General features: G+C 66.8%; 2 protein-coding genes across 4 annotated transcripts in view; one reads left to right on the forward strand and one right to left on the reverse strand.

The window, feature by feature from the left end:
• Positions 1-647: 647 nt before the first annotated feature.
• Positions 648-13,898, forward strand: AGPAT2 (1-acylglycerol-3-phosphate O-acyltransferase 2). Its single transcript, XM_067742630.1, has 6 exons — positions 648-992; positions 9,592-9,725; positions 10,151-10,326; positions 10,571-10,666; positions 12,314-12,386; positions 13,187-13,898. Exons 1-6 carry the CDS (start codon positions 811-813, stop codon positions 13,360-13,362), a joined length of 837 nt encoding a protein of 278 aa, XP_067598731.1. The 5' UTR covers positions 648-810; the 3' UTR covers positions 13,363-13,898.
• A 663-nt stretch (positions 13,899-14,561) lies between these two features.
• Positions 14,562-23,086, reverse strand: part of EGFL7 (EGF like domain multiple 7) — a 9,334-nt gene continuing 809 nt past the window's right edge. Inside the window, exons 2-10 of one of the 3 annotated variants that reach the window (XM_067742632.1) lie at positions 22,313-22,390; positions 18,348-18,469; positions 17,986-18,102; positions 16,902-17,017; positions 16,595-16,690; positions 16,297-16,461; positions 15,648-15,712; positions 14,912-15,074; positions 14,562-14,719 (exon numbers count right to left, since the gene is read on the reverse strand). In XM_067742632.1, coding sequence (XP_067598733.1) covers positions 14,697-14,719; positions 14,912-15,074; positions 15,648-15,712; positions 16,297-16,461; positions 16,595-16,690; positions 16,902-17,017; positions 17,986-18,102; positions 18,348-18,427 — 825 coding nt within the window. In that variant the 5' untranslated portion in view covers positions 18,428-18,469; positions 22,313-22,390 and the 3' untranslated portion in view covers positions 14,562-14,696. Of the gene's footprint in view, positions 14,720-14,911; positions 15,075-15,647; positions 16,009-16,296; positions 16,462-16,594; positions 16,691-16,901; positions 17,018-17,985; positions 18,103-18,347; positions 18,470-22,312; positions 22,391-23,086 lie in introns of those variants that run through there. The other 2 variants (XM_067742633.1, XM_067742634.1) reach the window with 2 other exon arrangements.

Below are 23,086 nucleotides of genomic sequence, written 5' to 3' on the forward strand. Positions count from 1 at the left end.
GGCTCCGGGCAGGGTCCCTGCTCCTCCCCAAAGCCAGCGCAGGCCCATCCGCTGATGTGGCGAGCATAGTCGCCTGATACCGGCCCTGGCCTGGCACCGGGAGCGCTGGAGACAACACGCGGAACCTGGCACCCAAAGCCGTTGCTCCCAGCCCCTACCAGGAACACGCCTCATGCCTACCCAGAGCCCCCTCCCCTCAGTCCTTGCGCCCACTGGGCCGCACAAGGCTGGGTCTCCCCTCAGTCGCTGGAGCGGACCCGAAGCAGCAGGCTACCCGTCGGTCACCGGGCGCGGTTCAAGGGCCCCTTGTGTGGCAACCGGGCTGGCAAGGGCAGCCGCGTCCTCGGCCGCCTTTGGAGCCGCGGTTTGGGGAGGGGAGCGGTGGGTTAGGGCTCGGAGGCGGTGCCCGCGGGCGGGGGAAGGCGGCCTGGCGGTGGGGACCTGCGCGGTGCCACGGCCCAGGCGACCCGCTGCGGGGATGCGGGGGCTGGGGAGGGGCGCAGGGCCGCAGGCCGGAGGCCTGGCGGCAGGGCACGGGCAGCGTCGCGAGCGGGGCGGGGCGGGGCGGGGCGGGGCGGGGGCGGCGCCGGGCCGGTGGCCGAGCGGCGGGTGTGGACGTCGCGGGCGGGGCGCACCTAGCCTCTCCCTCGCTCGAACTACGCTCGCCACCCCGGCCGCCCCGCCCCGCCGCCCTCGCAATAAGGGGCGCGGGCGGGTCAGGGCGAGGAGGAGGGTCGGCCGCCGCCAGCACGCGGCCGGAGCCCGGGCAGGGAGCCGGAGGCCCGCGCCGTCGGGGCTCGGGGCGCGGCCATGGAGCTCTGGCCGTGGCTGACCGCGGCGCTGCTGCTGCTGGTGCTGCTGCTGCAGCTGAGCCGCTCCGCCAGGTTCTACGCCAAGATCGGCCTGTACTGCGTGCTCTGCTTCACGGTGGCCGCGGTGGCCGCGGTCATCTGCCTGCTGCGCCACGGCGGCCGGACGGTGGAGAACATGAGGCAAGGGGGCCGGGCGGGGCGGGGAGAGACACCGAGGCGGGGGCAGCGCCGCGCGGCCGCCCGCTTCCGCTTCCCTAACTTTCCTGTGTCCTTTCCCTCCTTCCTGCCCTGCCCGCGCCTCTCCCGGGCTCTCGGACCGGCCGAGGGGAGGGAGCGGGTCGGAGAGCGCGGCTGGGGAGGCGGCCGAGGGTGGGCCGGGGTCCCCGGAGCCGGCGTCACAGTGTCCCCGCGCCCTGGCCCCGGGGGCCCGGCCAGGGGCAGGCACGGAGGGATTTAAACAGGTCTCGCCCTCGGCGCCGCGCGGGGAGTGCGGGGTGCGGGCGGCCCCGAGAGGAATGGGGCCGGGCCAAGCGGGCAGAGGCTCGGTCCTGCTTCCCCGCGGGGAGGGTGGGCCGCCCGCCGTGCACCGCCCCGCCCGGACCCGCCTCCGCTCGGGGCCTGGGGCGTCCCTCGTCTTCTCTCCGCCACCCCCTCGCGCCCACCTGCCGCGGGCGACGAGCGCACTTGTGCTCGGCACCAGGCCGGTTCCCCTTCCCTTTCCTTCCGCTTAGGAAGGTGTGGTGGCCCCGCGGGGGAGGGTGGGCGCGGAGTCCTTGGGGTCCAGCTTCGGGGCGGGAAGAACGGGTGGTGGCTGGGACGCCCCCCAGAGTTGGGGAGCTTGGAGTTGCTGGGGTGAGGGGTCAGGCTGGGCTGACCAGAAGAGGCGGGGGGCCTCTCTTGGGTCAGAGGCTGGACTGGTCACGGTGGCCTGAAAGGGGGCTCCTTGCCCTTTCTCCCAGTTTCCGACTGGGAGGGTCTGTTGTTGACGTTCCTCACTGGCTTTTGCAATGATGACCCTTGGCTGTGCCTGGTGTGGGCATACTGTGGTCCCCGAGGCCCTTGCCATCCACATGCTCACAGGGCAGTGGGTGAGGGTTCCTGGCTCTCTGCCGTCCGTCCCTGTCCTTGTTCATCTGGGCGGGCTGAGCCTTCCGGGACTGGCCCACACTCAGCGGGTCCTCCGGGCCCCGTTTTCAGGAGTTCGTAGCTCCTGTGGCCCAGGAGTGGAGTGTGGCCTGAGCGTGGGGAGCCTGGTGGCTGGGCCGTGGGTCTCTAGCTCCCCGCCATGGCCCAGGCCAGCGTCCCAGGGAGTCCAGACCCCAGGGCCGGCCCACTTGTTGCCCTTCCAGCCGTCTTCTCAAGCAGCCGACCCTCTGGGGTGCGGAGGGCCTGGCCTGGGATTGGGGATCCCCTGCAGGCCGTGGGCTCACAGCCAGTCTCCATTCAGCACCTGCTGGGGACCGGCCTGGAGGGGCAGGGGGCGGGGGTGGCTGCAGGCAGCAAGGGCTGGTGGGCTCCCTGGAGGAGGTGCTGTCCTGGGTTCGGTGGGAAGCGAGGCTGGAGCAGGTTTTCAGCAGGTGACAGGCGTTCCTGGAGGCGGCCCTCCCCCTCCCTGGCTCAGTCTTATCAGGTGGCCTCTTCACAGGCGCTTCCTTGTCTTTCAAAGGCCCAACTTGCTCTTCCAGGCCTGGGCTTCAAAGCTGCTTTCTGGCGTCAGATCAGAAGTCACCAACTGCCCTTTCTGACGCGGTAGCGGGACGGGCAGGCCAGCCTGACCAGCACTTGGCGCTCCCTCCGGCCCCACCCTGCCCAGCCCGGCCCTCCAGCCTCTGCTGGCCGGCTTCCCTCAGCCCAGAGCCGGGCTTGGCCCCCAGCCTCCCCCAAGATTCCGGCCAACTGGGGCATCGTCTTCAGGACCCTGAATCGTGCTCAGGAGGAAGCTTCCTGCTGCCCTTCCCTCCCCAGGGTAGCCCCCGACTCAGGCTCTGCAGAGGGACCAGGCCAGGACATCACAGAGGTGCTGTGTCCTCCCCAGAGAGGGGCGGACCTGGGGGTCCGGGAGCCCACAGCCTCCTTCCCCTGCACCCCCAGGTCCCACGGGGCGGGTCACAGTGATGACCCCCAAGGCTCCCCAGTGATGGCAAAGAGAGGGGGTAGGGACGGGGTGCCTTGTGAACAGGAGTTCCCCAAGGCGTGCATCTGTGGGGGGCGGAGAAATGCAGAGGAAGAGGAGTGCCCTGTGCCTCTAGGCAGCCAGTCCAGGGACGGGGCCCAGGAGGACGGAAGTGGAGGTTGGGGTGCTGTGTGGACAGGCTTCAGGCCCCACCTGGGACCCCTGAGCACCGCGGGTGCCTGGCTGCTCCCCCTCCAGTCCCACCCTAACTTCCGGAAGGACTCTGCCCACCATCCTCGACACCAGCCTCTGCTTCCATCTCCTGAGCCCACACCGTGCGCCGCGGATGCCTGAAGCTTGGGGACAGGGTCTATTACGTGTTCCATTTTACAGACGAGTCTGCAGAGAAGCATCGCAGGCCTCCGAGGCGGGGAGTGGGGAGATGACTGGCAGGGCCCCAGAGCTAGGACATGGGGCCCGGGCTGCAGACCCACCGAGAGTGGCTCCACAGTGCACGCTTTTCATCCTTCCTCCGTCTCCCACGGCATCAGGGGCTGGGGGCAGCGCCATGGCTGCTTTGGGGCTGGAGACCGGGCTCGGGAGAATCCCTGAGTTCCAGGAGGGGCAGCCCCACTCCACCTGCCCCCTCACTCGCCCATGTTCCCCGTGATGGGGCTCCGGGTGAGCACCCGAGGAGGCCTTTGCCATTTAGTTGCGAGTTCTGAGTGTGCAGGGCAGTGCTGGGAGCTGAGAAGCAGAGGCAGGCTTTGTTCTGACCAGGCTGTGGGCTGAGGCCAGGGACCCCTCCCAGAGTGGCGGGGTCCCGCGCTCAGGGTGAGGCTGGCGTAGCAGGTCCTGTTTCCTTGCCCCAGGGGCACGCGCCCTTACTGCACGCATTCGACAGAGAAGAGAGCGAGGCCCGGGGAAGCGGTGTGTGTTGGAACTGGGTTCCCTGCAGGATCGGGAAACCTAACAACAGTGGCCTAACCCGGGGAGTTTACTTTTTCACGCGTCACAGGCGACCAGGGCAGGCAGCCTGGGGCCACGGAAAGCTGCCGGCTCCTCTGGCCTGTGGCCCCCTCATTCTCGGGGTCCAGCATGCCACTGTTAGGGCAGGACCTCTGGGGACTGAATTGCCCACTTCTGCGTCCATCCTAGTGGCCGGGACCTGGGGGACATAGCTAGGCTGCGGGGTGGGGTGGGGGACAGGGCAGATGGAGCCCCCCACCTGCTCGAAACATCGAGGACGGGCATCACTGCAGCCAGGGGCGGGGGGCTTGTCGATGCCGGTCAGGGTTTGAACCCAGCACTGCCAGCCACTGCGTGGCCCTGGGTGGGGGGGTGGTGCGTGGATGCAGACACAGCGCTGTCGGGGAGCCGCAGCACCTGGGGGCTGGCCTGGGGCCCTGGTCTCACAGGAAAGTCTGCCCTGGCTTTGCTCGGGGTGGGATAGTGAGGGGCAGAGCCTCCCCTCTGGGTGTACTTCTGCGGGCCCAGGAAGCAGAGCTGCCGAGAGCCCCGGACACTGCTCACGGCCCCGCCTCCTTCCAGGCCCCTGGCGTTCCGCCCACTCCCGCGCCCCTCTTAACACCTCTGGGCACCCGAACAGGCTGGAGCCCCCACCTCCTGGCCCCCTCTCGTGACACTTGGAAAACACTGCTGCTCTGCCAGGTGGCCCTCCCAGGACCTCCTGTCCCCTGAGCCGATCAATGGCTCTGTGCTGCCCTCCTGGCAGGGCCGCTCTGAGCAAACCCCATCACGCCCCTCCCTTTCCGGGGGCAAAGCCCGTGGGGTCTGGCTGAGGTCCGGTGCCTCTCGGCCGAAGCAGCTGCCAGGTCTCCCCAGAGCCACTTAGTCCGAGTCCAGGGTCTGAGGGCAGAGGTCAGCAGGTAGCTCAGACCTGACCTTGAACTGCTTGCCAGCCGCCCGGAGCAGGTGCTGTGGCCGGAGGAGGATCCTCTTGCTTTCATTTACTTTGGGTCCTTCTGTCCTGCCTGTGTCATCGCCGCCGACACAGCTGCTCTTTGCGGAGGGCTCCCAGGGTCCCGCAGGTGTCACGGGTGTTCCAGCCTCATCTCGCTCAATCCCTCCGCACCCTTCCCCTTTCACGAGTGGAAATGGAAGTTTAGGGAGGTCAAGTCCGTTGCCCAAGGTCACAGCTGGTGAGAGGGAGTCAGGGTCTGTCTGACCCTGAGCTTGGGCCGGGCTCAGGTGTCCTCGGGCGAGCACAGGTGGTCCAGGGGGACTGGCTGCCAGGAGTTCGGCCTCAGGCCCCCCAGAATCTGCAGCATTTATGCTGCTCACTTCTAGGCTGGCGGCCCCGGTCAGGGTTAAGTGGAGGGCTTCTGAGAAAGACCCAGGAAGGGCCAGGAAGTCCCCTCTGCTTAAGGGGGTGGCTGCCCCTGCGGGCACTTGGAAGGAGCCGGTCCTGGGGGCCACCTGCCTTGCTATGGAAAGCTGGCACCAATCACCTGCCTGGCAGCTGTCCGCAGTGCTTCTGGAACCTTGTGCCGTGCACTCAGCCCAGCCCTGGGCCACCTGGGCTTCAGGCGACCTTAGCTCCACCCCCAGGGGAGGCAGGACATGGAGTTCAGGGCTGGAGGGTGTGGGACACGCACGCCCCTGGCCTGCACCCGTGACCCCTGCTCTGCTCCCCGTAGGGGAGAGGAGGGAGCAGCTCCCAGACTCCGCGGCCGAGGGGCGGGGCGCTGGGGTCAGCTGGGTGTTGGGGCACAGGGGGTGTTGGCGCTCAGGATGAGGCCTGGGCTGGGCAGGCAGGGCAGCCTCGGTAGGGTGGCTGCTTTGAGCTTCCTGCTGGGAGAGGATGACAGAGCCACTTGCAGCCCTGCTGGGGGTGGGGTGGGGGCCATAGAGCCCCCCAGGGGAGGAGGGGGAGCGCTCAAAAGGAGCTCGAGACTGCACCTGACAAGCCTGCAGCCGTCACCCCGCCTCCAGCAGGCCCTCTGCTTGACACTTTTCACACATTTTTCAAAAGTCAGGTTTAGAGGTGGGCTCGGCCCATCCTGGCCTCCCTGCTGTGTGACTTTGGGCAAGTCACTTAACTCTGCTGAGCCTGGACTCCCTCACCTGGGTGTAATGAGCGTACGACCTTGTGGGGTTATTGTCTGACCGAAACCGGACAGTTAACGTCTGTCTAGGTGCAGGCGTGGCATGTAGCGTTCAGGAGGTGCTGGGCGTGGCTGTGGGGTGTCTGTCCCCGTGGTTAGGAGCGTGTTGCACTGCAGGCAACGACAGACCGGCTCTGCCTGCCTGGGCACTGGAGGGGCCTCTGCAAAGCTCCGTCCAGGCAACGACAGACCGGCTCTCCCTGCCTGGGCACTGGAGGGGCCTCTGCAAAGCTCCATCTGCTTCCTTCTTCTTCAAGGAAGCACTATTAAAATGATCATAGAGGGCTTCCCTGGTGGCGCAGTGGTTGAGAGTCTGCCTGCTGATGCAGGGGACACGGGTTCGTGCCCCGGTCCGGGAGGATCCCACAGGCCGTGGAGCGGCTTGGCCCGTGAGCCATGGCCGCTGAGCCTGTGCGTCCGGAGCCTGTGCTCCGCAACGGGTGAGGCCACAACAGTGAGAGGCCCGCATACTGCAAAAAAAAAAAAAAAAAAAAAAAAGGATAATAGATACTTTCTCACCACTTTTACAGAAAACCTTGAAAACATGGGACATTAGGAGAAGGAAAAGTGGGCACCCACGTGCACGCCGCCTGCAGGGAGTGACCGGTCCCCTCCCCTTGCGGAACATCCGTTGCCTCTTTCCTCTCCCGAGATGCCCCTTTCTTTCCCAGCTTCCTATACTCAGCCCGCGGCTGTGTCTTTTAGTTTGTCTGAGGGCAGTTATTTGTACATGTGTGGAGAGTTGCTCTCCCGCAGCGTGTGGGGCAGCCCTGGGCCTGTGTGTCCGTCCTGGAGCCCTTGGTGCGGGGGCTCTGCCTTGGCCTGGGCTCCCAGCCGGAGTGGGAGAGGCGGGAGACAAGCAGCAGAGCCGCTGCAGAGGGCCCCTGTTCAGCTGAGTCTTATACGCAGCATCTTCCACAGTTCAGACAAAACAAAACACAACACCTACCCATATACAACCGACCCCTTAAATGAGATACAGAAAGAAAATCTAGGAAAGTTCTGGAGACGGATGGCTGGGGACGGCTGCATAGCAGTGTGCATGTACCTGCGCCGCTGAACCGGACACTTGTAAATGGTTTAAAATGCTACATTTGACGTGTATTTCACCCCAATTTTTAAAAAAGAAGAAAAACGGAGCCAGCAGATGCCACTACCAGAGAGAAGCACCGTCCTTTCCAGATGTGGCCTGGGAGGGAGATGCAAACGCTATGTAGTTATTAGGAGTCAAGGGGGCAGGCCTGGCAGCAGATAAATACAGATCTTTGCTGTTTTCCTCTGCCACGGCCCTGTTTATATTACCTCTCCCCACGGGGCACGTGGAGGTGTTTTCGGATTTCCCTAATTCAGACCGCGCCTGTGCCTGCCTCACACCTGCTTTAGGACCCATTGCGGAAGAGGACTGCAAGCTCAAAGGGAGTAGGTCTGTTAAGGGCTTTTGCCACGTGCTGCTAAGCTGCCCTCCAGAAACCTCTGTGGCCTCTGACTTCTGCCAGCAGCCCTCGGGCCATTTCCTAACACCAGGCCAACACCTCCCGTTACCAGGCTTTCATCTGCCAATCTGAAGGAGGAAGACGGGGTTTCTTGTTTCAATCTGCATTTCTTTGACTGCCGGTGAGATTGCGTGTTCCCCGTGTTTATTGGACACACGCGCCCTCTCCCTGTGCCCTTCAACCCTCGAGATGACCCGAGAAGCTGTGTTTTGCAGCTGAGCTGCCCGAGGCTCCCCAGCTGAGACAGCCAGTCAGTTCTCCAGAGAGTGTCCAGCCTGGCAACCCCTGAGCCGGATGGGGACAAGCAGGAAGGTCTGGCTTGAGCTGGCCAAGGCTTACAAAGCTGAGGAAGAAGCCCTGGCTTCCAGATCGGGGAAGGCGGGCCGGTCTGACTGTGAGAGCAGCCCAGGCTCAGCTGCTTCCTGGAGCCTCAGTTTCCCCATCCGCACCACGCGGTAACGTGGGGAGCTAGGCTTTGTGAGCTGGATACGAGTCTGCCTTTCAGAGCAAAGAGGCAGACCCGACAGGGTCCACTCGTGAGGGCCTAGAGGAGACGGATCCATAGAGACGGGAAGTGGACAGTGGGGCCCGGGGCTGGGGAAGTGAGCGTTTAATGGGGACAGAGAGTCAGGGAAGATGAAAGAGTCTCAGATGAGGGAGGACGGTTGCACGACAATGTGAGTACACTTGACGCCACTCAACTTAAAACGAGTTGAGATGGTACATTTTATGTTGTGTGTATTTACCACAGTTTTAAGGACCTGAGTGTGGCTTTGGGTCAAGGGCCCAGCTCTGAGTCTCTGCTCTGTCGAGGGCCAGCTCTGAGCCCAGGCCCTTCCGGATACAGTGGGAAATCCCTCCCTTCCGGTCAGGACTGTGGGGAGATCAAATGACCCTGGTGTGTGCGTGCGCGCACACACATCTTCTGGGAGAAGTGGAACAGTTCTGGGTCAGGAACCCTTGGGTCACTGGGGCCCACCCTCAGCCCCCTGCCACCCACGGATGGGAAGGACGCAGGGGACCTTCCTGAGTTGCAGAGGAGTGACCTCAAGCCTCGGGCTCTGTCACCCCGAGCAAGCTGACCCCTCACGGGCACCTGTCTCTTGCCAAGTGTGTGCAGTGTTCCCACAGAGCAGGGGGCCGGGGCCTCCCTTCTCCCTGCCGGCCAGCCACCTGCAGACACTGTTCCCAGGGGCATGCCCGGTCGTGCCTGCCTGTCGAGTGTGAGAGCTGCTGGGCCGGGCCTCTCAAGGTCACGAGTGCCCAGGGCAGCCTGCTGCTGGGAGTGGGGCCCACACACATCCTAGCTCCACCGCCATCCTCATGTGACCTTGGGTGTGTCTGTGAAAGGCGCTGGGGCGCTGCGCTGTAGGATGCAGGGGAGGAGTGAAAGCCTGGCCAGGCCAGTGTCCCCAGCGGTGGAGACTGGAAGCAGCCTTCAGCTCCTCGCCAAGGTCTCCGCTTGGTACCCATGCTTTCTTCCCGGTGTGGCTCTGCCTTGAGGGGACGTTCACTTCCCGTGAGTGGGGGCCCAGCCTCCTCTGCAGGGGCCTCTCCACGTCGGGTGCTTTGGTCGCTGACACGTCTGAGAAGGGAGCCAGCCCGGCCCCGGGGGCTCTCGGCCTTCAGCCCCGTCCAGCTGGGCGCCCCCCCGGCTTGTGGTGACGAGCAGGGGTGTGGGGTGAGGGCTGGGTGGCAGGTGCAGGCCTGGGAACGCAGACGTGGAAGGAGGCGCCCTCCCCACTGCCGGGCGTCCAGGCCCCCAAGGCCTTGCTCCTGTGTGACCCAACCCTCGCTGGCTGGGGTAGCAGGGGGGCAGGGAGGCACTCGCCATCCCGTTGAGGGGTTGAGGGACAGGACCTGAAGGTTCTCCGAGGGGAAGGCGAGCTCAGGGTCAGCGGCCAGCCTGCCAGGGCGGGCGTGGGGGGTCCCCGTGCTGTGTCTGTCTCTGGTCCTGCACTGGGATGACCCTGCCTAGGTCTGCAGGCGGAGCCTGAGTTACAAGGTGGGTGGTGGCCTCTGCTCACGGCCCGTCTCCCCCTCAGCATCATCAGTTGGTTCATCCGGTCCTTCAAGTACTTATACGGCCTTCGCTTTGAGGTAAAGGGCCGTCAGAAGCTGGAGGTGGACCGCCCCTGTGTCATCATTTCCAACCACCAGAGCATCCTGGACATGATGGGTAGGCCGGCTGCGGAGGGTTTGGCGGGAGGGCCGGCCCTTCCCAGTTGCCTGCGGGGAGGGGGAGGAGGGGGCATGCTGCTTCAGCTGGTGGAGGCTGGGCCCCGAAGAGCTGGCAGGTGAGGGGCAGATGCGGACCGTGGACCTGTGCCCCCCTCCAGACACAGGCCTCCAGCTGGTAACAGGAGACAAGGCTTCCTATGCCTGGCGCCGGGCTCGGGAGCCCTGCTTCAGCACCTTCCCTCTGCAGGGGAAGCTGAGGCTGAGGCCAGGTGATGCCCAGGTAGCCAGTGGGAAGGCGTGACTGGGCCCAGGCCTCTTGGTGGCCGAGGCCGAGGGCCAGCTCGCTCCTCCTCGGGGCGGTGGCCACCTGGCTCTGAGGATGTGCTCTGTCTCTGTCTCCCCCGCCCCCCGCCCCGGGCTCAGGCCTCATGGAGGTCCTCCCCGATCGCTGCGTGCAGATTGCCAAGCGCGAGCTGCTCTTCCTGGGGCCCGTGGGCCTGATCATGTACCTGGGCGGCGTTCTCTTCATCGACCGGCAGCGCTCCAGGACGGCCATGACCGTGATCTCTGATGTGGGCAAGCGCATGGTCAGGGAGAAGGTGAGCGCCTGGGGCTCGGGGCCTGCTTGGCGGCGTGAACGCTTTTGTGCTGTCGGGACAGCCCGCGAGCGTGACTCCCTTTGGCAGAAGGAAACGCGTCTGTAAACCGCATACAGAGAAGCCAGGCGCGGTGCCTCGGCCGTCGGCGGTGGTAGCGGTGGTGTTTCCGGCTGCGCGGCGGGGCTCCTTGGGGGTGGGGGCCCCCCGGGGCGGCCCCCTGACCCGCCTCCTGTCTCCCCAACAGCTCAAAGTATGGATCTACCCCGAGGGCACGCGAAACGACAGTGGGGATCTGCTGCCTTTCAAGAAAGGTGCCTTCCACCTGGCCATCCAGGCCCAGGTACGCCAGGGCCGCAGCCAGGGGTTGGCTTAAGGCTGAAGGTGACCTCCTGGCCAGGCGAGGCCACTGGCTCTCCTGGACCACCTCCCGCTGGGCAGGCGGCAGGGCCTCCCCCCACCCAGCACCTGTCCCTGACCGGCTAAGGAGGGCAGGGCCGCTTTACCCACTCTGAGCGTTAAGGCTGGCACCTGATCCGGCCCAGCGCCAGCTAGAATGATGCTCGTGGCCACCATCCCTGTGCCTGGAGCTCCAGCACCCCGCTTCCTAGCTGGCCAGGCGAGGGGCCTGCGGAGGGAGGCTGGGGTTGGCCTCAAAGGCGGAGGCAGGAGGCCTGCTGGCTGAGCTGTCTCCAGAAGGCTGTGCCAGGCGCAGGCCCCCAGCACCCCTAGCTGGGCGGGGGCGTGGGCAGTGGCTCGGGGGGGCGGGGCCCGCGGCGTGAGGCAGGGTCGGGCCGGAGCTGGCGATGGGCCAGGATAGGTGAGCTGGGAGCCCTCCACGGGGCTTGATGCTTTTCTGGTCCTTGACTTGTAGGGACGCAGTTTGTCCTAGAGGTGTCCTGGGGTCTGGGGTGATGGCAGGAGAGGCTGGGGCACATCTGTCCTTCGGGTGGGGTCTCCTGGTAGGTGAGGGGTGCCCTGTGCTGGGGGACTTGTGTAGGGGAAGGCAGCCATCGTCTGGGGTCAGGGGACGGGGCTTTCATCCTGCCTGATCGGAGTCAGCGGGGCAGCTGGGCAGGGGTTTGCTTTTTCTCCTGTCCTTCACCTGTGACAGGTGGCCTCTAGCACCCCCTGGTGGCCCTGAGCAAGGATGTGAGAGCCCTCCTTCCAGAAGCTGCCAGCCAGTGCCAGGCGGGTGTGGGAGCTGGAGCGTGGGGTGGAGGGGCCCCGAGCCGGCGGTGGGTGCGTGGGGATGGGGGCGTGAGCCTGGGCTCTGCCCAAGCAAGAGGAGGAGGACACCCCCGACACAGGCCTGGGACTGAGGTCACTTCCCTTCGCCGGGGTCGTGGAAGAGGAGACGGGAGATACCGAAGGAGCTTTGGGGGGCCGGGGGCAGTAAGTCTCAGCCAGGAGACCGGGCGTCGTTTGCTGTCACCCCTCTCCCCGGCCCCGGGTTGATGATTACCCCCAGGTGTCATTTCCGACATTGGCATCACCATTGGAGTCACCATTGGACTCAACGCTGGTGTCTTCCAGGAATAGCCTGCCGCCTCCCCTGGCTGGAGCTGCCCCATCTTCCCTGGGATGGGGGAGAGGTTGGGAAGGGAGGGGTGGGCAGAAAGACCCGTTACCTCCTCTGGCTAAACCGGACAGGGCCCTGGTTAGTCTTAGGACCCCGTGAGGAATGCAGAAGTGCATTCTATGGATACGTGCCAACCCAGAAAGCCTTCCTGGAGAAGGGGATGCTTGAACGAGGGTGTACAGGATGTGCACTCTGGGCCCAGGGCGGGAAGGGCGTCCGAGGCCCAGGGGTCAGTGTGTGGAAGCGCCCTGGCGCAGGATGTGGCCACAGGGACTCCTGGCACCAGCCCCAAGGTGGGGGCAGGCTGGCGGCCAGGCAGGCCTCTCCCCAGAGCTCATCCTTGGGGATCAGGCTGGGCTGGGTGAGGGCTCCGGTCCATCCTCAGGCTGCCACGTCTGCCGTCCCCAGGTGCCCATCATCCCCGTGGTTTACTCCAGCTTCTCCTCCTTCTACAACTACAAGACGAAGCTCTTCACCTCAGGTACCCCCAACCTGTGCACTCGCCGGCCCACCTGTTCTCAGTCACTGTGACACCCGTGCCCCTGAGAGAACAGTTCCCGTTTCTGGGGGGTCACTACAGACCCCTGCTACTCAGTGACCGCTTGGGGAAGGACGAAGGGAGGGAGGGGAGGGTCTAGAGTCCCAGCCTTGGGCTGTGGGGAGACTGAGGTGCCCAGAAGGTGGGCTCCGTGCCCAAGTTCACACACACAGGCCCGGGCTGTGCACACGGCCCCGGGGGCCTTGAGGTGGCCCCTTCCTGTGCCAGGGTGGGCTTCTGAGCCAGTGCATCTAGGCCTAACTCTCGGGAGCAGCAGCCTCCCGGGCACCCCCATGCCCCCCAGCCATGGAGCTTGGGACCTCCCCCCGCCCTTCCCTCCAGACCCTGCACGAGGACACCTGGTGCCCAGGTGGGAAGTGGGGTCCAAGATAGAAGCTGCCTCTGCCCACCTCTGAGGCCCCGAGGCCGCCTGAACCGCTGTGGAGGGTGGGGGTGGGAGGGAGGGTGGGTACCTTCTGGGGGAGGAAACGTCTGGACCCTGGGTGGTCTTCACGGGGGAGCACACACTTGTCCACACCCACTGAGAACATGTTTGGGACTCGTGTGTGTGACCATGTCGTTATTCTCCACTAAAAGCCAACCACCCGGGACCAGGGTGTCTGGGGAAGAGCCTGGCCCGGCCCCTCGGGAGGCTCTGCGGGGGAGGCTGGTGGGCAGCCGAGGAGAGGAGGGGCCCCCCCTGGAGAGCCCCTCAGGCTGCTGACGCCCCCCCACCCCACCAGGAACCATCAAGGTGGAGGTGCTGGACGCCATCCCCACCACTGGCCTCACTATCGCTGACGTCCCCGAGCTCTTGGACACCTGCCAGCAGGCCATGAGGGCCACCTTCTTCCACGTATCCCAGCTCCCCCGGGAGAACGGGGCCCCTGCAGGGCCCGACGCCCAGGCATCCCAGTAGCCGAGGCCTGGGGCGGGGCAGGACCTGGCTAGACAATGGACAGAGCGACCCCTGCCCACCAGATATCACTGTGTCCCCTCCCACGGCTCCCCCAACTTTCCTCGGGCCCTGGAAGCAAGGGACCCCTTCCTGTCACTGGCCTCAGGTCCAGGCCCCTGATGTCCCTGCAAAGGAGAGTCACCTGGAGCCCCCCAAGCTCTAAGGGCAGGGCCTCACCCACCCTTGTGCCTTCGGGGTCTGGTGTGGGAGTGGGCCTGGGCCCCGATGGGCTGATGGGGCGGGGCCGGTCTGCCCAGCCCCCACCCTCCTGCCTGGGCTTGCGGGGCACAGAGGCTGGATCTGGGGTCCCAGCCACGGCCTGCATCAGGCTCTCGGAGAGGCGGGGCTCTGGGGGGCCAGGACGCCTAGTCTTATGCCACCTGGGCCTCAGGGCGGCCAGAAAGCAGTGTCTGTGGCCCCCACCGGCCTTGGGGAGCAAGCCTGCTGAACTGGTACTGCGCTCATCATTGTTTTTTATAAACGAACTCTTGGAAGTACCTGGTGAGTTGTGGTCACTGGGGGCGGGCAGGGCTGCCCTCGCTCGTCCTCCCTGGGAGGAGTGTGGAGCGCCAGCCTCCGCCCTCGGTGGGGCTCCCTGCCAGGGCCTGGGCCCACGGTCATCCTGTGATATTTCTTCCACTGGGGGTGGCAGGCGTGCCCAGGGGTCAGGCAGGCACTTGGGAAGGAGGCTGCAGAGCTGCTCTTCGGCTGCTGGCTAGGGGTGGGGCCAGCTTGTGGCGGGGGCGGGGCGGGGCTGTCCCTGTGGCCAGCGTCACCTTCACGAAACCACCTGCTCCAGCTCCTTTTGAAGAGGGGGCACCACGACCCTGCCTAGGAGGGCCCAGGGGGCGCGCTGGCAGCCTCCTCCCTCCCAGCACGTGGTGGTCGGCCGGGGGAGGCCGGTCAGGTTCAGAATGTTCCTGCAATCCAGCCACGGACACAGCGGCTCAAGTCTTATTTTATTCTGACGATGATCAGGGCTGCCTGGTGAGCAGCACAGGGGCCAGGCCCTGGGCAGGAAGCCCTCGTACCTTCCTCAGCCGTGGGCCCACCAGGCCCCCAGAGCCGGCTGCGGGGGCGCAGGGGTCTGGCCGGGCTCCGCTCACAAGGCCAGAGTGCTGGCTGGGCTGGGGCTGGATTCGCACAGGAGGGCCCGCACTGCCCCCTCCCCACGCGGGGCGGGGGGGGGGGGCCTTCCTGGTGGGAGAGGTGGCAGGGCAGGGCCCAGGGCAGGGCAGGGTGGGGCCGGTGTCCTCGGACTCTTGGTGGCCAGAGCGGGGGCCTGGGTCGGACTGTCACACCTCCTTCTTGCAAGAACCTATGGGTGGAAGGGATGGGGCTGGGGTCAGCAGTGTCCGTTCCCCACCAGCCTCCGGCCCACTCGGCCTGTGGCTGCCCCTCCCTGCACCCTCTGGCCTCTCTGGGCAGGAGATGGCCCCAGCCTCGGGGGTCCTAGGCTACCAGAGGGGGACTCTGTGGGTGGGGAGGTCACAGGGACCACGGCACTCACAGGAGCCCAGCTGCTCCTCCAGGAAGGAGATCTGCTCGCTCAGAGAGTCAATGCGGTCCAGCTGCCGGAGGGAGTGGGCCAGGAGGCTGCCCGGGTCCGGGAGCCCGTGCTCCAGGGCCCGCGAGGCCAGGCTGTGAAGCGGGGTCAGCACGAGCTGCAGCTTCTATGGGGCAGGCGGAGGGCCCGGTGGAGAAGGGCCTGTGTGACCCTGGGCCAGCCCCTCACCCTCCCTGTTCCACAAGGATTGAAGGACAATAGGGTGGCCAGCAAGGGCACCGCCAACCCCCAGACTCAGTTCTAGCTGCAGGGCCCTGGACGTCCACCAGAGTGAGCTTCTGCGCCAGGAGACCGGGGCAGGGGGCGGCACAGACAGATGTCACACAGGCCAGCCCGGCCAATGGTCCCTGAGGCCTGGGACCCCTGGTTGGAGGAGCTAGGAGGGGTGGGCAGGGGTTGCTGAGGGGTCTCGGGCCAAGGACCCTGCGGAAAGGCCGCAGGGGCACTCTGTCCCTGCAGGGACAAAGGCGGGGGTGGGCTGGGCCGAGTCCTCGCTCTCTGTGGGGCCCCGCCCCCTCCTGTCCTGGCATCCCAGACACCGTCCGCTGCCCCTGCCCAGCATGGCGCACAGGCCAAGGGCACCCTAGGCTGTCAGCAGCGGGGAAGCCTCCTGCCCAGGGCTCCCCCACTGAGCCCTGCCCCCATGCCGAGGCCCCCGGGTACCCCGCCCAGCCCTCACCTGCTCCAGCACGTCCACCCTTGACTGAAGCCTCTGCATTTCCTCCTTCACCTCACTGCCCACTCCTGGGGAGAGCCGGGTGCCGAGTCAGGGGGGCCGGGCTCGCATCCCGACGCGGGGCCTCCAGCCTCTGCTCCAGGTGTGGGGCGCAGCCCCGGGCACCGGGTTCCTGCCCCAGCTGTTGTGGCGAGTCCTCCCCCAACCTTGGGTCCTGGCCGTCCACCAAGGCCATCCTCCTGGTCCGGAAGGTGGCTCTGGGCAGACGCAGCCTCACCCCGCCCGCCCCTCGGTGCTGGGGTCCCCGTCATGCTGAGGGGGTCCGGGCTGAGGTCCATGCCGCACTCTCGCTCTCGGCGCCGGGCTGCCAACGGCGCATTATTACTCACGGTACGAGTTTGAAGTGTCACAGCGCGTACCAAAAGTAATAATGTCCCGTCACCAGCGGAGGGAGGTGCTGTGTCTCCAGGCTGCCCAGGCAGGGACACATGGGCGCCTTCTTCCACTCTGGGCTGAGTTGAGGCCCTCCCCGCGGTCCCCGTGGGAAGCCACCACCCATCCACCCTCCAGTGCGCCCGTCACCCCCACCACCTCGGGCCCTCCCTGCCCACCCCCCAGGCGCATCAGCAAGGGGGGCAAGCGGGGAGTTTACCTGTCGCGGGGTTCGGGGCCACCCTGGGGGCCCCTCTCCCGGGCAGGCAGAGTGCCCCGTCCACAGATGGGCTGTGCCCCTCTCGGCACTGACACCAGTAACTGCCCGCGGTATTGACACAGCGCTGGGGACAGCCGCCCCTTCCAGCCCTGCACTCATCCACGTCTGTGGGAAAGGGCTGTCAGGCAGGGGCGCCCACCCTGAGCCCCCTCGAGACCCACCCATCGGTGGGCTACCCAGGACACACAGGAGGTGCCCGGAGGCCCCCTCTCCTCTGGGAGGGTGGAACCAGCCTCACCTGTCTGGCAGGTGTCGCCCTGCCATCCTGCAGGGCAGTGACAGCGGCCGGGCTGGACACAGCTCCCCCCATTCTGGCATGGTGGCTGGCATATTGCTGTGGGTGGGTGGGGAGGCCTGTCACCAACTCAGGAGGGTCCCCAGGGCCCCGCAGGGGTGGCAGCCAAGGAAGGGGTGCCGTGCCGGAGATGCTCATTCAGGTTTTGAGAGACAAGCAGCTGGTGCTTGGCCCCGGGTCTGGAGAGCGGGAGGGACCGCTCCCTCGCTGGGTTCTACTTTAACTGACCCCAGGCGCCAGGGGCCCGTACCTGCTGCACAGGACCCGGGCAGCCCGCTGGTCCTCTTCCAGCCGGGGCAGCAGGCATAGCGAGGCCGGGCGGGGGCTGGCCCAGGGCTGCGGCGGTAGGCAGTCCTGTAGAGGGTCCTGCGGGATGGGTGGGGGCAGCTCAGAGGGGCCCGGCCCTCACGGGAGGGCCTCAGTGGTGCCACTGGGTCTCCTGGGCCCCGGCCGGGGCTTCCCCAGCCGCTGGCCTTCCAGGCTGGCTCCGTCCCCGTGCCCTCCAGAACCACAGGAGCCGTCTCCCCCAGCATGGACAAGGTCACCCAGGTGTGCCCCCAGAGGTCCTTTCCCCCAGGGATGGTACCTCTCACAGCACAGGCCACCTCCCCGGCCCAACCTGCTGTGCTGAGCAGGACCCCGAGGCCTGGGAGGAAGCCCGGCTGAGCCTGGCGTGGAGCAGAGGTGGCACCGCGGGGGAGAGCCTCCTGTTCTAGGGGCGGGGATCTAGGCCCTGAGGGGAGGGGCTTGCCACACCGTCTCCCATCCCCGACTAGGGAGGTCTTCAAGCACCTCAGAAAACAAAATCTTTTAAAGCCACATTCCCACAGCGGAGAACCAGAGAGGCACGCCCCTCACACTGGCACAGGCTGGGGCGTCCTAGGTGTTGGGGGCGGCAGGACCTCCATCTGTAACTGCCGGGGGCTGCCACGGGGAGAGGGTGCCCACTGGAGCCCCAAGGGCAGGGCCAGGACGAGGAAGCTTTCAGGGAGCCACGCGGGTAGGAGACTGCAGCCAGCGATGCTGGGTGGGGGTGGGAGCGCCCCCAAAGTGGAGGGGAGCAGACAGGGTGGGTGAGCCCCCTAAAATGAGGGTGGGGAGAGGATGCGCCAGATGCCCTCGTAGCAGCTGATACTTGAGGTCACAGCGGTAGCTTCCTGAGTCGGGACTGCCCAGGTTACAACAGGTGTCAGTCTCCGCCACCCACTCAGACGTGGCCTCGGCGAGTCCCTTCCCTGCTCTGGGCCTCAGTTTCCCTTCTGGGGCGCACTGCCCTCCCAGCCCCAGGGCTTGTGCGTGGCAGATGGGGCCCTGCGGCGGCAGGCGGCGCTCACCGGTAGGTGCTGCAGGCTCGGTACCCATCGCAGGTGGTGAGGAAGGGCTGGTACACACGCTGCACAAAGGACTCGGACACGGGGCCCCTGGGAGCCCCGATGACACACACCCTGCGGCTATGGGGTGATGGGGGCCAGAAAGTCAGTGGGGGGGCTCCCAGGGCTGTGACCCAGCCCCAGAACCCAAGGGAGCCGGAAAGCGGGGAAGGGGTTTCCCAGTGTCACCATGGGAAAGACCGTCGGCAGGAGCCACAGGGAAGCCTCGGCTCCGCAAACACCGGGGGCTGCCCTGGGGAGGGGCCGAGGGCTCCCCGCCGCACACCCCCACCTCCCGAGCGCCCAGAGGCCGCGCCCTGGCTCACCCAGGCCGGTAGACGTGCTCGGTGCCACCCGCCGCCAGCACCAGGAACCAGAGCAGGAGCAGCTCCTGGGAGCCCCACATGGCCTGTGTTTCCGGATGGAACGGCCTTCTCCTCAGGATGGCCTGAAGCGCAAAGCACAACCCTGGAAGTCCCTCTGCAGACCCCGCCTCGAGCCCGTGCCCCTCGTGGATACTGTCCTCTTGGCTCCGTGACACCCGCCCAGCTCACCTACTTTGTTGGGACCTCTCACCGCAGCGGCAGAGCCTCCACGGGCGGTGTCAGCTCTCCCCGCCCCCATCCCACCTGGACAGGGAGGCCGGCCCCTCACCAGCCACATACAGCCCGCCCAGGAGCCACAGAAGGGCCACGACATCCGGGGTCTGGGAACAGAAGTTGAAGCCCTCGCCTGGGGAGAGGGACACCTGGGCAGCGCTGGGCTTGGTCAAGTTCACTGGGGAAGGTGGGGGCCCAGGGCGGGCATCTGGACTACGTCTCCGTCCCCTGGCTGGGTTGGTGCCCTTCCCACAGGGCAGGGCTTGTACTCCCCGCCTCAGTCTGCAATTGGGGTGTTAGTGGCGGGGCGGAACCCCCCCCCAGCTGGCTGTGCCCTTGTGGCCTTCAGTGACCTCACGTGCCAGACGGGGAGCCAGCCGTGGTGGCTTGGGGGTCCACTGGGGTGCAGGTGCCCAGCAGGCAGGGGCCACTATGGTCCTCCTCAGGGTGGGGCCGGGGCCTGCACTTAAGAGGGGGGTCACTCCCCTGCCGGGGACTAAACCGCTAGTGCAGACAGCCTCCAGGGCTCCCAAGACAGTGGCCCTACTAGGCACCCAGATGGTGGGGGGACTGGAGCAGCCCCCCCACACGCCAGTGGAGCCGATCACCGTTCCTGCCCTGGCTGTGGATGGGAGCCGGGGAGGCCCAGAGAGGGATTCCCGGGAGCCCCCAGCCGGGAACTGATGGTCTGTGGCAAGCCCAGGGGACGGGGGCGGGGCTGCTATCTGTGTGCACAGCCAAGGGTCTGGGGAGCTGGGAGCTCTCTGCTCCCATGCTCCGGGCGCCCCATCTGAGGTTTCCCCCAGGTGGGCTGAGCCTGGCCCTGCAGGCCCCCCCGCCGCCGCCCGCGCGAAGGAAAGGGCACAGGAAGGAGATGAACTGGTGTGTGTGGTGGGGGCGGGGAGCAGAGGCTGGGTACAGTCACCTCCCTCTCTGGGACTCTGGGACTCACTTTCCTCAAAGACACCACTAGGGTCTCGGAGGCCCCTCCTCTGGCTCCTCTGGTTTACGGTCAGTCCCTAAACCACCATGAGCATCACTGAGCCCCAGATGCCCGCCCAGGCCGACCCAGAGGGAGGCGACGCCACGCCTGGTCCACGCGCGGGTTCAGCTGGGTGTTCGGGCCATGCTCTTCCCACGGCACCACGCGGCCCTGGGCTGGGCAGGAAGGCAGCTGCACGAAGGCTTTCCTGCACCTCCTGTTCTCTGTCACGGGCCTGAGAGGGGAGGGCCGGGTGGCCGAGCAGGCAGAGGCTGCAGCGGGCAGCTGAGGTGTTGGACTTAGTTTTGGGGCGGCGGGGGGGGGGGTGCTTCTTAGCTGTTTCTGGGCAGGGACATGTCCTGCCAGTCAGAGTTGGCTCGGAAGATGAACTCTGGGGGGAGCGCACTGTTAGACAGCGGGCCTGGTGGCGGTCCAGGCAAGAATTGAAATGGTGGGGACAGGTGGTCCTGCAGAGTGGGCCCTGGGAAGGCAGAGGTGGGCCGGGGGGCTGGCAGGGCTGGGCAGGGGCCTCCGGGTTCCGCACACCCTGAGCTCTCCCACACCGGCCACCTGGAGGGCGGTGCATCTCATGCAAATGTGACTGTCCTCCACAAACACCCACCCCAAGCACCTCCCCAACCTATCGGAAGCTGGTTAGAAAGGAAATCGTGCTTTTTAAAGGAAGAGAGTTGATTTTTGAGAGTCACGCTTTTCCCCTAGGCCAGAGGAAGCCGATGGCGCTGACCAGCCTGTGCTGGGCTGGCAGAATCCCATTTCCCTTTGGTGTTACAGCCCTGCTGGGGCGGGGAGCCCGGGCAGGGCGCTCTGTGGTACCTCCAGAACGATAAGCAATAAAGTCCCATCCCCTCTGTCTGCACGAGCCCTGCCACCACCTTCCCTCCCACCTGCCCCGGGCTGCCGCCTCGCTGACCCCACCCGGGGAGACAGTCGTTAGAGGGAGGGGCCTGACTCCACCGCAGGGCGATAGCCCTGGTTCCCCCTTCCACCGTGAGGGGTGCTTTGGACGTTTGGATGGGCGGGGGTGGATGCGGAGAGGCGGAGTGAGACTACAAGACTGATTCCCTGGGGGTGCGCCCTCTCCACCGCCCACCCCACGTCTCCCCCTCCCCCTGCACGGCCGGCTCCGTGGAGAGTGGGAGCGAGGGTGGAGTGACACGTCCCCCAGCTCCGCCACCGCAGGGTACCGCTGGCCTGGGCTGCGGGGTCCGGGGCCCGCGAGGCTCTGAGTCAGGCCCTGGGGGAGCCGCAGGGCCCGGATAGGGGGATGAGGGGCTGCGGCGCCCCACCCCTCCCCCGCCCGGGCCCACCCGCGCGGCCCGGCCCGGGTCACCTGTCACCAGCAGGGGGCGCCCTCTCCCAAGGCCGCTGGGCCCATTCTCCGGACCCAGCCGCGAGATCCGGGGCCGGGCTGGGGTTCGGGTGCCCGCGCGGCAGAGCCCGGCGCTCCCGGCCCGCTCACCTTTGGGCTCCCCGCGGTCGCCCTGCGTCGCCCCCCAGCTCCGCGCGCGGCGAGGCCCCCGCCCCCAGCCCGAACGTTGAACAGACCCCCGCCCGTGGCCGTCCCCGCGTCCCCAGCCGGGCGCCCCGCTCCCTCCACACTCACCGCCCGATCCGGGGCGCGCACGCGCCGCTGTCGCCACCGCGCAGAGGGGCCCCGGCCCCGCCCGCCCGCCAACCCCGGCCCCGCCCCTCCCGGCCCGCCCCCGGCCCGCCCCCACCCTGGGTGGGCTCCGAACGCCCGCCCGCCCCCATTGCGCAGGTTGGGAAACTGAGGCCCCGCGGCGGACGGCGCCCCGGGGGCCGTGCAGTGAGTCAGCTGGAACCTGGTCTCCTGACGCACTACCCGCCTCCGAGCGCTACTGCCCCTCCCAGCCGGCTCCCGAGGACGCAGGGCTGAGCCGGCAGCCAGGTGCCCGGAGGCCGCATGGGGAGCCCGCGCTGGCCGCGGGTAGCTAGTTCTCGACTCCCCTAGGCTGAGCGCCGACTCCCGGGGATGGCCATAGCCCCCGGGTGGCCAGCTCCCTAGGCACCGGGGGCTGGCTAAAGCTGACCGCTGCCCTGCAGCCACATGTGGGGTGGACGTCAGTGATCCCCCGGCTCATAGCCGGGACTTCCAGAGATCATACAGGTGGGGGCGGGGCTCGGCAGAGCGCCGCCGGGTCCTAGGTGCAACACCGAGCCTCCCTCCCAGCCAGTGTGCCAGGTTAGGGGGTCTGCCGGGCTCCCACCTGGTGCCCCCTTTGTTCAGGACAGTTGGGACCACCCCTGAGTGCTCTTCAGGCCTCCAAGGAGTCCCTCAAGTGCATGGGCACCACTGGGGGCTCCTGGGCCAGTCACCTCTCCTCTCCTCTCCAGGCTCCCTCTCCACATTTGCAGCATGGGCTAAAGAAGCCCCATGTGGTGGAGTGGCCAGCAGTGCCCAAGAGACAGCAGCCGGCACAGCTGGAGCCAGGTGCCCCAGCCCCTCCTCCCCGGGGGAGCCCTCACGTCTGCACCAGCCGTTAGTGCGCGTGACACCCTGGGCCCGCGCCTCTCGGCACTTTCTGCCCTGGAACTGGAGCCCAGGCCCTGTTCGCCTAAGTGCGTGTGTGTGTGTGTGTGTGTGTGTGTGCGCGCGCACACGTGTAAACCGTGCCCGGGCCCAGCCAGGACCCCTGCTGCTGCCCAGAGCATCACCTGTGGCACTCACCTGGAGAAGCAGTCTCCCTCATGCCCCAGACACTGGTGGCAGCGGTGGGGGCTGCCCTTTCCCCTCCTGTGCCGGGGTCTGCGGATCAGAGACACGGTGTGGGTTAGCGCACAGCCTTGGTCACCGTGACATCCAGGGGCTGGGGAGGGGGACGGGGCCGGCCTCCATGTGGCTGTGGGAGCTTGGCCTGCACTTGGCCTACAGATCCCCACCCCTCTGATGGCCAGAGAGGAACGGGCCTTTCAGGCCTGCCCACACCCTGTTGCCCGGGGGTCCTGAGTCCCGGGATGGAAAGCTCTGCAAAGCCCGGGGTGCTGGGAGGGCATCCTGCAGGTTCATGGGGAGGGGGGCCTCAGCTCGGGGGGCGTCCGGATCAGGCCTACTTTGGTGCACAGGAGGTAAAGGAAGGGAGGGGACACAGGAGGCTGGACAGGAGCCCCTTCCTGGACCAGGGGCCCCTGGAAGCCCCTGGAAGATGACCTGAGGGTGGCTGGGTGGCGGGGGCTGGGATAACTGTGAAGTGGGGGGTGGTCCCTGGCGTGGCGGTGTCTCTCCCCCCACCCCCAACCCAAGCAGGCAGCCCCAGGCAGTAGAGAGTTAAGGGCCAGGCCCAGGGGGACTGGAGGGAGAGTTGCCCTGCCCTGTTCCCTGCCCCCATCCAGTCCCTGAAGCTGGTCACTTGACCCTTTGACCTCAGGCCTGGGCAGAAAGGGGCCTGGCGAGCTGCGTGGCTGGTCCTCGCTCCGCTGCTAAGCTGGGCGGACCGTCAGCACC

Source organism: Pseudorca crassidens, chromosome 7 (genome assembly GCF_039906515.1).
Source record: "Pseudorca crassidens isolate mPseCra1 chromosome 7, mPseCra1.hap1, whole genome shotgun sequence".
NCBI lineage: Eukaryota > Metazoa > Chordata > Mammalia > Artiodactyla > Delphinidae > Pseudorca > Pseudorca crassidens.

What these genes read in the sequence shown, in the direction of transcription:
- AGPAT2 (XM_067742630.1), top strand. Translation starts at nt 811, where the DNA reads ATGGAGCTCTGGCCGTGGCTGACCGCGGCGCTGCTGCTGCTGGTGCTG. An exon ending in GAGCATCCTGGACATGATGG is followed by an intron (nt 9,726 to 10,150) that starts GTAGGCCGGCTG and finishes CCCCGGGCTCAG; the next exon opens with GCCTCATGGAGGTCCTCCCC. An exon ending in AGCGCATGGTCAGGGAGAAG is followed by an intron (nt 10,327 to 10,570) that starts GTGAGCGCCTGG and finishes TCTCCCCAACAG; the next exon opens with CTCAAAGTATGGATCTACCC.